General features: G+C 42.4%; 1 protein-coding gene across 1 annotated transcript in view; it reads right to left on the bottom strand.

Moving 5' to 3' along the window:
• Positions 1–18130, bottom strand: part of OLFML2B (olfactomedin like 2B) — a 138851-nt gene that overhangs the window by 63795 nt on the left and 56926 nt on the right. Inside the window, exons 2-5 of the mRNA XM_066597069.1 lie at positions 15640–15903; positions 12265–12372; positions 7411–7581; positions 5025–5235 (exon numbers count right to left, since the gene is read on the bottom strand). Of these exons, the coding sequence (XP_066453166.1) occupies positions 5025–5235; positions 7411–7581; positions 12265–12372; positions 15640–15903 (754 nt within the window). The remainder of the gene's footprint in view (positions 1–5024; positions 5236–7410; positions 7582–12264; positions 12373–15639; positions 15904–18130) is intronic.

Genomic DNA, 18130 nt, shown 5'->3' with positions numbered 1-18130 from the left:
TCATCTTCAACTTCTGATAGGAAATACATTTGTTAAGGTACAGATTTATAATTGTTCAAAAAGAACAGTTTTTGTACTAGGAATAGAAACAGGGCTCCATTCTGATTTCTTCTGAAGGCACCTGAATAACCCCTCCTAAATTTAGAAAGGATTTTACTCCTCTATCAAAGTTTTTTTCTAGGTTTACAGATGGTTGTTTGGTTACGACGTATCTCATGGTGGGAAAAGGGAAATTCCATTTCGCAGCCTTCCAATATGGTTCTTAGAATCCAAGAGATTGAGGGGATGGTATGCTATTCTGCTGAAAAATGGAGAAGACTTTATGGTATCATTGCTTACTTGCACGTTGATTGGGATTAATGAGGAAATCCCTGCCTTTTCCTCCTTTGGGGTAACTCCACCTTCCAGTTTTCCCTTTTCCCTTATAGTTTTGCGTTTCTGCTTGGGAATGATGAAAATTTTTTCTAAATGTCCTTTCTCCTGGAAATCTTTTTCTTATTGGACGCCTTTTCCGTTATCTTAACTAGGAAAGGGCCAAATACCGATTTATGTTCAAAAGGGATTCCACAAAGCTTAGTTTTAGGTACAGTGGGAAATTTACTAAGCCCGGCATTTCCTGTGCTGGGCTTAGTAAGCTTTCCTCCAGTGCACGGTACGCCAAATACATGAAGAGGCGCACACCTCTTAATGCATTCAGCGCATCACCCTGAACTTCCATGTGTCTTCTAAGAAATGTATGCCTGGTCCCGAATAGGCATACATTTCTGTTATAATTTACACCAGTTTTTGGCATAAATTAAACATTTGTTGGCAGGGAGGAAGACAAGACACAACATTTGTAAGCAAACCGTGCTTGCACAAACATTTGCGACTTTTACACAACAGTATTCTGATATACAGCATTCTGTAAATGTCCCATATGGTGTTACCTTGCCAATATTGAACCCTTTCCAATCCACTGTCTGACATCTAAATACATTCTGATTGAAGTCTGTACAGCTCCGATGTCGGAAGACGTCCGGCAGGGTAATCTTATTACTGGCCACTCTGTTGTCAGGCGGCCTCTCCAGCATGTCCCACACTGCAGTACTGGCTCTTGCCAGCAGATAGCGTCATTGTATAATGGCAAAAAGACAAAGCCCCCTAGGAAACCCTGAATCCAAAATTGGATTGCAAAGGGTTAAGCCAAAGAGCACGTTTGGAAGAATTTGACAATGTTGCAGACCTAGCTACTGTACAAACAGATTCCGTTGAAGCGTCAGCTAAGAATCCTGATACTAATTTAAGAAAGGGTATGGAATTTAGAATCTGTTCATTGGAAATTTTTCCTTTGCTATCGAATTCAGGTTGGTTTAACCAAATATATAAAGAGCTAGCGACACTGCTAGAAGCTGCATCAGGTTTTAATAGAGCACAACAGGTGTCCCAAGAGTTTTGAAGAAGCCCATGTATCTTACGATCTATGGGACCTCTGAGCTGCGACAAATCTTCAAAGGGGAAGGCCGTCTTTTCACTACTTTGGTCACCTGTACATCAATCTTTGGGGTCTCCATTTCTTCATCATTAAAAGGTAGCCTATTTTTAAATGTTTTTTGTACCACAAACTTTCTGAATAAGTGTTTCCATTCTTCAATAATTCATTTTTGTATGTTAGAATGGATTGGAAAAACTATTTTCCTGTTGTCTCAGACCTCCAAACATGGAGTCCTGAATAGGTATTGACTGTTTTGTATCCTCAATATTCATTGTGGTCTCATAGCTTTTAATAAAGTGTCAGTATCCTCTGGATCAAAATGATATTTAATGTCTTCGTCATCAGAGTTTGAAGATGCACCTTCATCTTCTGGGCTACTGAAGTACTGCCCTCAATTTCTGATTCTGAAGCAGAGTCCAGAACCCTAACCCTTTTCCTGGATGTGGATGGTGAGCTATCGTGAGAAAAGTCTGGAATTGTTCAAGGAATGATGTAATTTAATCTCTCTAATAAGTTTTTTTAGCTCCTCTGAGATCGTCTGTGTCTCCTCTTGGACTGACATAAGAGTTTTTCTATTATCCGGAAGTTTCGTTAAACAAATTGTGCTTTTCTTAATCTGAAGAATTGGCCTGGTAACAGATTCATTGTCTCCCTAGAAGACAGGGGAAATCTAATAAAAAATGTGCTTGATTATCCTGTTTTTACTATATCAAATCTGGAGGTTGTTGTGCATCCATAATGATATCCAGACCACTGAGGGATTTCTGGTCAGACCTGTCTTACCCTATATACAAACCTTGATTAGATGCTCCTCCTGGCATTTTTCTATTAAGAATGAAGGAGGATGGTCAGTTTCTGCTTCTTCCACCACTGGAAGTGACGTCAGTCGCCACCGTAAGGTCATTACTGGCTTTCCAATGTCCTAGAGACACCACTGGAGGTTCCACTACATGGCAACCCGATGTAGTAATGGTGTACAGCACCTATAGCATCCAGCATCTAGCCTCCCTGAAGTGCAGCATGGACGACATAAGGCTCGGGAGCTCTAACCAGTAAAAGCCCAGCATGGTGTAGACCAGGGAAAGAAGTATCCACCTCACCCTTGCTCCCACACTGCCTTGTCCTTGCAGAAACAGAAAAACACTGGGGATGCTGAGGGAAGGGCTCTTTTAAACCTTTTTGTGCCTCGTGTTCCTGAAAGGTCAAAAGGCAAACTCTCTGTGTTTGCTGTCATGAAGATGTGTAAACACGTTAAAAAGCCCATCGAAGTTCCACCTAGTGTTTTTTATCATGATGGATGAATGGGGGCACCAAAAAAATGTTGCACAGTGCACCATCTAATCTAAGCCTGGCCATGGCTACAGAAAACTAAGTACCCAAGGTTTATGATAACCACAAATCTTAATATTAATTACAATCTTTTTTTTGACTGTTAAACACACTTCTTACTAGAAAACAATATGTTTTTGGAGTTAATGATGAAGCTGGGTGTCATGTCTGTGCAGGGTTAAACCACGATGCCCTATATGGGCGTCACCAAACAACATAAAGATGAACAGAAGAAATTCAGGACTGGGAATTCTTTCCTTGAACGAACAAGAACTTGGTGGGCCCCCTGCATGAAAGCACGGAAATCATCCTGTTAAGGACACCCCATGTCTCATACCTACAGGGTCTAGTCTATCACTAGATGAAAATTGGGGATAACAAGACACAGGTATAAGTTAGACAAGAAATGCAAGTAAGCCCTTCCCTGAAAATCATCCCTAAAATGTGTAAAAAATATATATACTCACCTCTCCACTTATATTTACACATCTCTCTGCTTATATTTAAATATAAGCCCTTTGGGGAAGGGCTTATATTTAAAGCCCTTCCCTGAAAATCATTGCAAGGCTTGCTGATAGCCCATTGAATTCAATGGGAGAACATCGCGCTGCTGTGCCACAGCTGTCACAGCCGTGCCAGAGGATCACAATCTTCACTGTATGTTCTCAATGGGGTCGGCACTGCTGCCGCCAGCCCCATTGAGCACAAGGTGAAGCCCCTGGATGTGACAGCATCCAGAGGTTTTACATCCAAAAAAGACAATTGCCGCAGTTACTTGCGTTTTCAAATCCATTGCCTTATATTTACAGCTGCGCATTTTTGTGCGCAGGTAAATATCAGGCATATGACTACTGCCATTGAAAACCATTGGTTCTTAATAGATGCGGATCGCAAACGCAAGTAACATGCGCACATAAAAACGCCCGTCTGACTGAGCCCTTAGAAAGTAAAATTTGTCGTGAAAAAAACCCCTCACACAGCACTGCTGAAAGAAAAAAAATGTTAGGGGTCTTTGAATGTGTCAATAGAAAAAAATACATATTTTTAAAATGTGGGGAAAAACAGGAAAAAAGGGATTGTAATGTACAAAAATAACAAAACATAGAAAAACTCTAAACTTGGAATCACCAGAATCATGCTGACCCAGAGAATGTTATCAAATTATTTATTCTGCAAGCTCAATACTGTAAAAATAAAATCCAAAGAACACATGTTGGAATATTTTTCCAACCGTCTCCCCACCAAAAAAAATTAACAGAAGTCATACAATAATTAATATGTGCCCCAAAATGAAGTAATTAAAAATACAACTTGCATTGTTGTTATAAGATGAAAAAGATGAAGAAAAGAGCTTGGTATTAAGGCGTAAAATAGGCCCCTCACTAAGGGGTTAAGTATAACAATTCATACTCAATTAGCAAAAAAAATCTCTATCCCATTATTGTTATGCTACTTATTAGGTTTTCTTTGAGAGTATAAATTTAGTGAATCCAGAATCTGAGTCTGAAATCTTTTTTTCATTCCCTTTCTAATCTTTGCCGTGCCCATCATCCAAAAGATATGCGTATAATACATTGTACATTGTATGGCACTGTCATGAGAACACTTTATGTATGGAGATGTCATTCTGTCACTGTCTGGATTATTTACTCACTGGAGCGAAGGAGGTCCCAAAAGGGAATATAACATGATCACTGGGAAGGACCCCTAAAACAGAACCTTTATTATAAATATTATTATTATAATTAACTATTTATTATAATCATATTTATAATAAAGGTTATGTTTTAGGGGTCCTACCCAGTGATCACTGTCTGGATTATTTGAGCATCATACGCTGGTATTATATGACACTACTGCTAAGGCGCTGCACAGTAACTTATTTTTGAGGTTTATGGTGGTGATACGGTATAGCACGGCTATCTAGCCAACTGTATGAAAGTATTATTAGGACAAACTACAGCATTGTTATTTGGCCACCATACATATGTATGGCACTTATAATTAGGTACTGTATGTATAATGTATGGCCATACACCATATGGGAAAGGTTGGCGCACAAAACATCATCCAATATAAGCTTGGGTTTATTTGTACTGTTGGTCTTCTGTAGGATCTGCCCAATATAGTAGTGACCAAACCTTTGCATGCGTTTAAAAATACATAAATCAACTGATATTAAGGAATCAAATGCTTACATCGGAAATATTACTTCACTTACGTTGGTCATCCAAATCACTGTCATCTTCTGTAACTTTGGCCTTATAAAATGTGACTCCACGAATGACAGACTTTGGGGCTGGCTTTGGTCTAACATGAATATGCCTTTGAGAGACTGGACTCCTTTGTACTTGTTGTGGTGGTGCAGGAAGTGGTTTGGGACTTACAAACTTTGCTTGTTCATCTCTAAGAAATCGTTCTTCATACTTGTCCTTGGTAAGAAAAGAACACCACATTTTGCTTCATTTTACAAAAAAATATACAATGTTATGCATTACAATATTGATTGTTCATTCACAGCAAATAATTGAAATATTTCTTACACAAGAGGATACAAGGGTAAATTAGGAAGCAGCTTTATACATGTCCCAGGCTTAAAGTGTACCTAACTTTTCAGAATAAGCTGCCATATGTGTACATGATAAATAACACTACGTAAGCCCATTATATGACTTATAGCCTGTATTTATACCAGTTTTCCTCTTTGCAGACTGTCTCTCTAATTTTCAGTTGTCTCTAAGCTGGTGGGTGGAGCCTACTGTTATGCTGTCTTCTATACACTGTGCACAGAGAAAACTGCAGATTCTGCTCCCTATCTGTGATTGTTCTCAGTAAGAGAAACTAAGTAATCTTGTAGATATAATACCTTTTAATAACTAACAAAAATACATGATGTTACAGCGAGCTTTCAGGATATCCCCTTACTTAGCCTAATGAATGAAACTAGTTTGGATGCCACATTAATTATAACATACCGATGCAATTAGGAAGGGGGGACACCCCTCTTGAGCTAAATAAATGTTCACAGACAGAAATTTCAGACTTGAAAAAAAACACAAGAAAGTCTGAGCAGAGAAACAAGTACTAAATCAGTCAACTGAGCTGAGGAATGCAACAGTTTTATGATGTCTCTTATCTCTGATGCATATAGAAGAGGATCAAAGAAGATGCAAATACTACCTCAGCAGCACCACCTATTGGATGGAAACATTCTTAAAATCAATTTCTATGAGAAAAACAAATATGATTGGGAGGGGGACACCCATCTTGACCTCCTTCAGACCTTTCATATTCCCCACTTATGCAAGAATCCAGGGCTGAGGTTCATTCCTTTCTTGAGGGCGTCAAACATGACAATAAACTTATACTCCCAAATTCTTCTGTGACTCTGTGACTGGGAGTCAACACCCTCCTTCACTTCCTGTTCTCCATGTTATTATCTTTGTTACTAGAGATTGACATCACTTGACAACAGGCAGTGAAAAGCAAAGGAAGGGAGACCCCTACTGGGCAACATTTTGGAGTGATTTTTCAGTAGAAAAAAGTCAGTTTAGGTAAATGAAGTGAATTGAACTTTTGCTAATTATCGCATTGGCTATCATACAAGCACAAATTGTTTGAAAGGTTAGTGAATTAAAATAAAATTCATGACCAAAGGTATGTAAAAGCCAGAACATCACATCCATATGTGTTTGTTGCACATCTTATTCTATATTATCAATTTAATAATAGACTTGGTTTCAACTTTTTGTGCTATAAAAAAACTTTATACATAGGCAAAGGTATTCACATATATATAGCTAAAAGGGCATTAGTGAGGTCAAGCAGTGATATTGGCCAATGAGGGTTAGATTGGAGTCAGTGTTCAAATACATGAGAAGTAGATGAGTCTTCTGTACTCTGAAAAGTAGAGCTGCTACAGCATTTATGACTTGGTGACGTGTAATTCTGCCCCTCCCTCCTTTGTAATACCCGTCCATGTGTTGCTGCTCTGGACTACGGGATGTAAGGAGTGGAGCACAAAGAATGGGACATCATAAAAAGTTGCAACTCTATACATATTGTATATCTACCCATTTAACGTTTTTGTTTGAAAGTGTCTATTCCTTTTATAGTAACCCTCTAAACTAATGCTAAGGCCTCCTGCCCACACTGGGTTGGATTCCGACTGCTCACTGCGGAAGTACCGCGGGACGGACGGCTTCCATTGACTGCAATGGAAGCCGTCCGTACGATTTTCCGCACCAAATAGAAAATGCCGCTATTCTCCCCCGCGAGCAGAAAATTGCAGTTGATTTCCGCTCGTGGGCAGGGAAGAATCTTTTAACATAGCATGTCTATAGACGGACATTACTGCAGAATTCGTGGCATCTGGCTGCAAATTCTGCAGCAAAAATCCATTTGTGGGCATTGAGCTTAAAAGCCTACGTTTAGAGAAGATGTATATTTTTTGTGTTTCGCACCACACACTTAACACATTGTAAAGAAAGGCAGCAGGATTCAAGGTATTGGGTTATGTTTGTCTGTAATATGTGCCAAGTGGCAGTAAACTATTCTAGATGGTTTTCTCCATAAGCATACAGTAAATAATATATTAGTAGACATACATGGGTATAACTGTAGACTGCAGCTGCATCTCTCTGCAGAATTTTACCAATCATGTGGAGGTTGTCGTCAACCGGAGCACTCTCCTTATCTTTCTTATTCATCCCAGTTAGGATTTCATCCACACTGTCTTTAATTTTCTCTTGCTCTTTTGTGATATTCTTAGAAATTACCTGCGTTATAGAAGGTCATTTAATTAAACACAAGTTAACACTTTACAGCAGAGATTTTCAATGGATGATACAACTTGTGAAATAACGAGTACATTGCTATACATAATTGTTACGCATTAACAATAGACAATGTAACCAAAAAATGGCTGATCCCCATAGCAAACCTTTTGTATGGGCATCCCATCCCGAGCTTGAACATTTTCCAGTTCCATGAACAAGTTAAAGGGGCTTTGTAGTAATAAGCATTTGTTGGCTATCCACGGTATAGGTCGTAACTGCTGGGAACCCCACCATTCACCATAGTGGGGGTCCCATATTTCCCATTTGAATGGAGTCAGATGGATGAGTGTGCTGCCTCTTCATTCAACTCTATGGAACTGATGGAGATAGCCTAGTGCTGTACTTCATTATCTTTGTCAGTCTCAAAGACTTTGAATGGGGAGACAGCATGCAAGTCTGACTGCCTCCTTTGAAATGGTGGATATGGGACCCCTACTCTGGTGATCAGGGGGTTCTACAGTGGTCAGTCCCCATTGAGCTAGCAGTTATCGCCTATCCTGGAGATATATGATGGCTGCTTATTATTGGAATACCTCTTTAACTTGTAAAGATGAGTTTACATAGATGTAGACTAGCAATTACTGGCCTTCAATCCACACCAGTCCCGACAACTCAAGAAAAGGAGTTGGGTTCAAGAAGGCTGGCTATGATGGCTTCTCCTGCACAATATTACATGTTCTAGTCACTAATGTTTTTAGAAGGGTCGTTGATCCAGGGATTATTCTGATTGCTAGACTTGGCGTCAGGAAGCATTTTTTCCCTTAAATGAGTAAAATTGGCTTCTACTCTATTGACGTTTTTTACCTTCGTCTGGATGAATATTGGGGGATAATAGGCCTAACTGGATGGACATAGTATGTTGGGCTGAAAAAGGACCTATGTTACTATGTAAATACAAAAATGTTTATAATTATGGGCTGGATTTAATTATAATCAATACTGTTTTTGGCACAACCCCTTTAGAGTGACTATATCACTGATTCAGCTGCCAAGTAAAATTGTTTGTTACTTACAGCAACATATGTTTTGTCTCTTGATCCACCTGCACAGGGGCTAGCTGGCAAATTTTAGCCTTGGGGAAGCACATAGCACTAGCCCATAAATAGCAGCCCACCCTAAAGATGCATTGACTCGCAAAAGAAATTGTATGGACACAAAAATGTGTCAAGATCTGCACGAATGGTTCAATTGACAGGATATTCGCTGAGCCACATGAGAAGTCCCACTGTCTGGCTGGGATCATTATGATTGTTTCAATTCAAACTAATTCAGAACAAATCAAACTTTTTTCTGAAATTTGGCGAACTGGCCTAACCAAATTTTTCAAAAGTTCACTCCTCTCTTCCCAGTATATAAATACAGATACAGCACCAGAAACACGCTCATAACATAAATTTAGAATTGGAACCAGCTTCAGTACATAAATACAACACCGCAACCAAGCTCAGTGCATAAATATGGCACCAGAACTAACCTCAGTACATAAATACAGCATCAGAACAAGCTCATAACATGAATGAAGCACCAGAGCCAACAGCTATATTTCTTCTCTATGTGGCCAGTTTCAGACAACAGTATGAGGGCTCAGTCAGATAAATGCACTCCATGGATGTTCAAAATCCGTGTGACCAAAGCTCCGTGCCCATTGCTTTCAATGGGGCCGGCGCTACTGCCGCCCCATTGAAAGCAATGGGAGTGGATCACTATCTTCTGCTGCGGCTGTGACAGCCGCAGCAGGGGATTCCTTTGATGTGAAACCCCTGGAGGCTGTCACATGACAGCTATGGCAGGAGGTATCTTTTTTTAGCTGGCTTAAAAAAAAAAAATGTACTCCCCTTTTCGCCGCTCAGATGCATCCTCCGGCCAGCTCCCCTGCATTGCTGTCCAGCACTTTCAGCGGGCAGGGATTTAAAAATCCCTGCCTCCTGAAAGGGCTGTGCTGATTGGTTGAGCTCTTGGCCAATTACAGCCAGCGCTTAGCTATTCAAGCCATTCATGAATAGCTAAGCGCTGGCTGTAATTGGCTGAGCGCTCAGCCAATCAGCACAGCCCTTTCAGGAGGTGCGGATTTTTAAATCTCCGCGTGCTGAAAGTGTTGGTCAGCAGTGCAGGGGAGCCAGCTGGCGGACGCATCTGAGCGGCGAAGAGGTGAGTAAATTTTTTCCCCCGATTTTTTAGCCAGCTAATGATGATTTTCAGGGAAGGGCTTATATTTCAAGCCCTTCCCCGAAAATCATACTGCGGGGGTTGCCATAAACCCCTGCTCTCAATGGGGCCTGCAGCAGCACCGACCCCATTGAAAGCAATAGGATAGCATGCTGCACTTTTGCCACAGGTGTGGCAGACAGTTCCTTCATCCCCGCAGACCCCGGGGGGATGAAGGAAACTCCTGCCACAGCTGTCACAGCTATGGCAGAAGTCTGCGGTATTCTCCCTATGTTTTCAATGGGGCAAGCGCTGCTCCCGCCCCATTGAAAACACCAGCGATATTCTAGCGTTTTTCCAGCCTTTTTCTTGCGCTGCGAGGCGAGTGTTTTCACTTGCTCTCACAGCGCAAGAGAGAATATAACGGCAGTGGGTGTCCACCCTGAGAAAAAGCCACAGAGGGTTACACAATATTGTAAAATAGACACCTATTTTTTGTCCGTTTTACAAGGTTTCTGTTTGTTTTTATTTGGAGTAGCGCGGTTGACTGCGCTATTTTATACTCCAAACAAAGCGAAAACAAACGGAATTCTAGTAAAACTGACACTAAAGAGGTATCTGTTTCACAATAGAAGTAAATAGTTCCTTTTCTTTCTGTTTGGGGATTCCATAATGGCGCTGTTTACAGCAGCTGTCATGGACCCCCTAGCGGAGCCACATAGCGTGTACCATAACGCTACGTGAATGCTCCCTTACTGCCAGGAAAACAACAGCCGCTGTTGGCTCAGAGGGGAAGGGTATCAACAGAATATTCAAGCGAAAAGTATTTGCTGGACCCATCATTAGCTCATTAGGCTGTCAGAGGGCCACTGAAGATGCTTATCCCCGCCACTGAATTCCGCAGTACCCATATCTTCTGCCCCCTTCTCTGGATTGCAAGGAGGCAACTGTGAATACTGTGGCAGCCGCAGCGTGTACTGTGCTCCTTTTCTTCAGGGCTCGTTCACACGAGCGTTGTGGGTGTGCAGTATAGCCGCGTGCAAAGATCATGGCTATACTACACTGAAGATCACGTAAGCGGGTTATTCCAGCTACTGGAAGTAGCCCGTTCACAGAATCAGAGGTGCATGGTGCATGTTTTCCAGCTCCCATAGGAGTCTATGGAAAGCATGCACCAAAGATAGGTCAGGTCCTATTTTTGCACGCACCGCAGAGCTTAGATGTGACCTTCCAGTCGCATGTCCTATCTGTGTTAGGTATGCGAATTTAGCGCATCTAACACTCTTTCATATGAACGCTTCTATAGGAACCTATTAGTCCCTATAGAAGTGTTTTCTGTGCATGGCTATACTGCGCACCCACAGCGCTCATGTGAACAAGCCCTCATTTACAGTCTGTGCTGAGTGAGTTAAAGGGGTTGTCTCGCGAAAGCAAGTGGGGTTAAGCACTTCTGTATGGCCATATTAATGCACTTTGTAATATACATCGTGCATTAAATATGAGCCATACAGAAGTTATTCACTCACCTTCCCTGCGCTGGCGTCCCCGTCTCCATGGCTCCGTCTAACTTCAGCGTCTAATCGCCCGATTAGACGCGCTTGCTCAGAAGGGTCTTCTGCCTTCGGCTCGGTCTGGCACGAGCGGCGTTCTGGCTCCGCCCCCTTGTACGCGTCATCGCGTAGCTCCGCCCCGTCACGTGTGCCGTTGCGGAGCTACGCGATGACGCGTACAAGGGGGCGGAGCCAGAACGCCGCTGCTGCTGGACAGACCCGAAGGCAGAAGACCCTTCTGCGCAAGTGCGTCTAATCGGGCGATTAGACGCTGAAGTTAGACGGAGCCATGGAGACGGGGACGCCAGCGCAGGGAAGGTAAGTGAATAACTTCTGTATGGCTCATATTTAATGCACGATGTATATTACAAAGTGCATTAATATGGCCATACAGAAGTGCTTAACCCCACTTGCTTTCGCGAGACAACCCCTTTAAGATACTGCCAGTCTCAACACAATCTTGTAGATCTCTGCCATCTTCTTTTTTACGCCGTGCCCTGCTGCTGTTGCTCAAATTTGAGGGCATTGATAAATAATTCACAGGAGTATAGATTGTCAGGTTGCTGGAAAAGTATAAATCCTGCCCAAAATAATGCCCCTGAGCAGGAGAATTGGAGGACATTAGTGGGAAATGCCACAACTTACAACTACTCACACAATCCATGTTCCCTGTCTTTTTTAAACTTAGTAGTACATTAGCTATTTGATTCTACCAAAGCATTTTATACAATGTATATAGTTAAAGGAATGATTCTAGTAATAACTAGGCACATCAGTAATGCACAAACCTTTTCGTACTTTATAGACTCACAGCAACTTTATAGCTGATTCTTCCCTCCTTTATGTGATTCCTAAAACCAACTATCTGCAATCTCACCTGGGGAATGGTAATCATGCCATGCGTGTCTCCTTTAAGATGTAAACTTACCTCTTCGAGTTTCTCAACTCGGCCAACAATTTTTGTGGTGACAGCATGCAGCTTTAGTAAATCCAGCCCATAGAAAGCCCCTTCCAGCATTTCTATAATATTTGTGAGCTGTAGTAGAAAAACACAGAATAATAAAATTAGCACATCAATACCGAACCTACTGCACCATTTATGCATTTTCAACCCAACAATGAGAGAAGAAATACAAAGTTCATATAATAGTAACGTTCATAGGAAGATCACACTGATATTTTTACAGGCATCTTCCATATGTACAATAAACTTTTTCCGTTGATTTAAGGGGTTTGTCCAGGATTATAAACCATGCCTGTTTTCCTCCAAAAAGAGCACCACACCTATCTAGTGGACATATGTGGTATTGCAGCTTAGTCCTATTAACTTCAATGAAATTGAGCTGCAACACTAGACACAACCAATGGACAGGTGTGGCACTATTTTTTGGAAGAAAACAGATATGTTTTTCAAATCCTAGACAACCCTACCCCTTCCTAACATTCTACAGTCAAGTGTCAGTATATACAGTGGGCTTGGGAGCCCTGCCTGCGCCATATGCAGATAATACAGGCTGTCTGTAACAGCTGACACCTGGCTGTATCACAGAGTACACAGATACCAGCCATTAAACCATTTAGATGCTCCTATCATACTTGCATTTAAATGATCTGCCAGAGAGAGGGGGCTCCCTCTATATCCTGATATTGGGATTTTGTGTTGCTACAAAGTTGTGCGAGATACAGTGCCATGTGAAAAAAAATTCCAGCATGTTCTATCTGCCTGCGTGATCTTGCATTGCAGCCTCAGTGTTGTCAATGGAGCTGGCGGCAGCACCGCCAACCCCATTGAAAGCAACGGGAGAACCCCGTGATCCTCCACTACGGCTGTGACAGCCGCGGCAGGGGATTCCCTACATCCCTGAAGTGATGCGAGGCTGTTTTCACATGAAAACACCTCGCATCCATAGGGCTTTCACATAAATAGCAAGGGCAATTCTTGGCCATGATTCATGGCCCGATATCGCCCTCACCCGTGTGAAGTTAGCTTAAGGCTAATTTCACATGGGCGTCATGCATATGACTTTTTGATCACTTTTTGTTTCATTTTTTTGTGAAGTAGGATGATCTAAATCAGCAATATTGGCATTGTTTTTCTTTTTTTTTTTATGGCATTCACCAAATAGGATAAATGTCACAATAATTTTATAGTAGCAATTATTACAAATGCGTTGATTGGTTCATCAAGCGCTGGCTCTGATTGGATGAGCCAGCGGTTGATGAACCAATCAGAGCAGTCTCTTGCTGCAGGCAGAGATTTCAATCCCCGTTAACACTAAGACATGCTCTGTCGGTACTCACAAGTGCAGGGAAGCCTGCCCAGAGCTCTGGAGAGAAGCGGGAAGGACCCGGATGGCGCCTGCTAGGTGAGTATTGCTTTTTTTTTTTCATCTAGTGCAGCTAGGGTTGATTTTTGGGGTAGGGTTTGCATTTCAAGCCCACTCCCACCCCACCTCTGAAAATCAGAGTGCATTTAACGCTGCCAAAAATGTCTTAGTGTTAACGGGGATTGAAATCTCTGCCTGCAGCAAGAGACTGCTCTGATTGGTTCATCAACCGCTGGCTCATCCAATCAGAGCCAGCGGTTGATGAACCAATCAGAGCAGTCTCTTGCTGCAGGCAGAGATTTCAATCCCCGTTAACACTAAGACATGCTCTGTCGGTACTCACAAGTGCAGGGAAGCCTGCCCAGAGCTCTGGAGAGAAGCGGGAAGGACCCGGATGGCGCCTGCTAGGTGAGTATTGCTTTTTTTTTTTCATCTAGTGCAGCTAGGGTTGATTTTTGGGGTAGGGTTTGCATTTCAAGCCCACTCCCACCCCACCTCTGAAAATCAGAGTGCATTTAACGCTGCCAAAAATGCGCTACCCAGTTGTGTCCCGCGTTTTCAGTAGCGTTGAAACCATTGCCCATTCATTTCAATGGGTGACGCACAGCTGAAAATGGCCAAAAATAGCACATACATTGCTTTTTAAAGTGCAGTGTTGAAAATGCTCCTTTTTGACGCTTGTGTGAGCAGCCCTATTGAAATGAATCACAGTGTTGTACAGCGTTTAGCGCAGCGCTGAAAACACAGCGCTAAACACTGTACAAAAATGCCTGTGTGAGGGAGGCCTAAGGATAGATCAACATTTAAATCCTAAGGCCTCCTGCAGACGGCCGGGTCAGATTCCGCTGTGAGAATTCTCGCAGTGGAATGCGAGCAGTGCCCCTGCAGTGACTACTGCAGCTCACCTCCTCCCGGCGTCCTCTCTGCTCTGCTATGTGCTGGCTGCTGCCCAGCTGGCACGTACGCGGAGCAGAGCCGGCGTGTCAGCAATGACATTTCTGTGCAGGCCTCTGCGATGCTCGCACAGAAATAGGACATACCGCAATTTGTTAATCGCGTGAGTTTTCACTCGGTCAAATCGCTGCTGTGTGCACAGGATTGCATGATCTAATGGAATCCTATGGCAGCGGGCACGGGCGGAAATTCTGCAGGAAATCCCACTGTGGAATTTCCGCCCGTGTGCAGGAGGCCTATATAAGCACTTCAATACTTACGAAGAAGTTTATTTATAAACACTATTACATAAGTTAGATTGATGTCCACAGCTATAATTTTGAGTCCAAATGCTCTGCTAATCTGCTGAAATCAACCTTTTTTGAATGAAAAGAAAGAAAAATGATCTATAATAAAATATAAAGAGGCTCTTCCAAAAATAAGTTCATTCCAAAAGTGCTGAAAATGAGTTACATCCACAGATGCTTTGCAGGCTGCTCTATCAAATGGGAGAAAGAGTAATTGTGCCAATGAAATCCCCTGTTAAAAACCAAGTTATCTTCCCTCCCTGTGAAAACGAGTTTAGTCCACATGCCAATGAAATAAGAAGTACGATGTTCCTTGGTTCTGAATAACGATTACATAGTGTACACAACACTGATAACTGATTATGCAGCTGTGCCACTAATCGGAGAAGGGGAATATGTACTCCTTGATCACATATTCTATTCCTCATATGAAGTGAACAATCTGCTCAAAAACAAGATATATACAGTGTATATATATATATATATATATATATATATATATATATATTCAGTATATATGACAAGCCCATTCCAAATCCCGTTCTGTCCATTTTGAAAAGTTTTCAGGATGTTGCAGATCTTCTAGATATTCTCTACTTTTCTATAGACTAAAAAAACAAAATACAGAATCTTCACTTTTTAAGGTGTCTGTTACTGAACAATACAAGTTTCATTATTAACCAGAACAAGGCAAGTCCATGGATAATGTGCATGAGTAAAAAACAGGGGAAATACCTTGAAGCCATTTTTCTCAGTTTCTCTAAGCTTTTTTAGCCGAAAATCTCCCTCACACGGATTTAAGGCAGATGGTGGGGCGACACACGCACACTTGCAGTCTGGACCTGATGTTATAGTCTCCACAGTGTAGAAGTCGTCTGGCTGAGAATAACCATCCCTAGACCTTTCACACGAGTCTCTGTTTAATGGCTTTACAACACACTTGCACTTGCAGTTGGATCCCTCTGATATGGCTTTAACCTTGTCATAATCACCCAGCAACTGTGAAAAAATATGAAAACAAAATTACTTTAGCAGTTCATAGTAAATCATGTCTCTGGATTGTTATTTCTATGAGTCAAGCTATGCTAGATCGCACAGAAGAAACCATGATCTCTGGGAAGAACCCATAGCGCAATCATATAGTTCATAGTTTGTCAAACATGAATTGTAAATATGAAGTTCATAACTACTCAAAAAGTACATAGCGAGGATATAGTTTCTGATTATTGAAACAATAGTGATCTGAAAACTATAATAACATAAGCTTCTGTTTGATTTACTGTATTCATGCAGACACTTGTTGAATAGATGGATGAATGAGTGATTACCATAGACCACTAAAAGCTGCCATAAGCCCCTCCTTCAGCTAGTGAGTAGAGAATGCTCAGACAAGCATTTCTGTCACTTTGCTTCAGCAATTGGTGGGGGTCTCAGCAGCAGTACCCCAACTAAATAAAACTTCTGACATGTCTCTATGACATGTCAGTAGTTTAAAATGACAGTTAAATTCCAAGTTTTAAACTATCTCCTTCTATCAGTAATGTCCAATTGAGACGGATTATGAATTTTAACAGATTTATTTGGTAGTTGGTTTCAAGTTAAAAATCTACTTTGGTTCTGAGGCTAACTCCAGAGATCGCCCTCCTTTCTATGTTGCCAGGCCCCATCTCTCACACTAAAAAGGGCCTATTAAGGCACTTTATCATGGCTACGCGGCAACTTATTCCCCAAAGGTGGAAACAGAGGGGTGCGATCTCGAGAGCTTCATGGGTGGAGGCCCTGGACCTAATCAAATATATGGAGGAACTTAGGAGCTCTGATTTGGACCTGACCCCGGAGTCGCCAAATACAAATGACGTATGGGCCACCTGGATTGCTTTCAAGGGAACACCGTCCTTCACTAGATGGCTGGCAGATGGCTCAGTTTGAGAGGAGGTCTTGAGGAGATGACGTGTATATGGTGAGCGAGGCCCTGACCTACCAAACTGGTCAAGAGTTACCTCTCCCACCCCCCACCCCCCTTCCGTACTTACCCTACATCTTTCTATCTCTCTATCTCTTTCTAATTTTCTTTTCTTATCTCAGTCTTAGGCCGCCTGCACATGGGCGGAAATCCTGCGGCGGGATTATCCGCGGGATTTCCGCCACTGAAAGCCTGCATAGGAGTGCATTACAATACGCACTCCTATGCAGACGGCCGCGGTTTGGCCGCGCGGCAAACAAACCGCGGCATGTCCTATTTCTGTGCGAGGCTCGCAGAGCCTCGCACAGAAATGTCACTCACCCAGACGCCGGTTCCGGTCTGCGCATGCGCCGGCTGCCCGGCAGCCGGCACATGAAAGAACCAGGGCCGCCGGGCGCGGGTGAGTACGCGCTCCTTCCTGCAGGCGCTGGGGTCGAGTCCCGCAGCGAGAATTCTCGCATCCCGGATCCGACCCGCCCGTCTGCAGGCGGCCTTAGCATGTTATACATTTTCAGTTAGTAGTTTATGCAAGTTTGTTACAAAATAGGCCCATGTGTATATTTACATGAGGTTCCACTGCAAGGCTATACTTCAAGACCAGCCTGCGTGCTCTCCAACGCATAAGTAACTACATAGATATACAGAGAGCCGTATCCTGTCCAGAGCGATTAAAACTCGACTGAAAGACAACTGTAGGACAGGCAGCCTCCTCCTCTCAGCAATGTTAATTGGATATGCTGTATAGATATGTTACCTGCCATATTCTGTGATACAAGCATGTTAAGACTCAACTGTTCTATGTTTAACAAGAAAACCCTAATAAACACATTTTGAAAGAAAATCTACTTTGGTTTACAGCTTTAACAGAGTAGTCTGGGGAGAAAAGATTAAATTAAAATCTGCTCAGCGCTATGTAAAAACAAAGAAAAAGTCATACTCGCCTCTCCCAATCCCCAACAGCTGCTATTCTGATGGTGCCCAGTTGTCAGCTGCACTCTACGTCTGGCTCCAGCGATGATGTCCAGTAATGGTGACATTCAACCTCTGCAGCTAATTACCAGCTGATTCTGAGTTACATACAGCCTAGCTATTGGCTACAGCTGTCACATGTCCCTGTAACAGCACAACCTCACTGGAGCCATACAACTGCAGCGGAGAGCTGCCACAGTCAAAAAGGGAGCTGCAGGGGATCCACAAGGTGAGTCTGAGTTTTTTATGTTTCTTTACATCTCTGAGCACATTTCAATTAATTTTTTTATTTCC

Source organism: Eleutherodactylus coqui, chromosome 3, assembly GCF_035609145.1.
Source record: "Eleutherodactylus coqui strain aEleCoq1 chromosome 3, aEleCoq1.hap1, whole genome shotgun sequence".
Lineage (NCBI taxonomy): Eukaryota > Metazoa > Chordata > Amphibia > Anura > Eleutherodactylidae > Eleutherodactylus > Eleutherodactylus coqui.
Note: the sequence above shows the minus strand (reverse complement) of the source record. Positions and strands in the feature narration are given on the sequence as shown.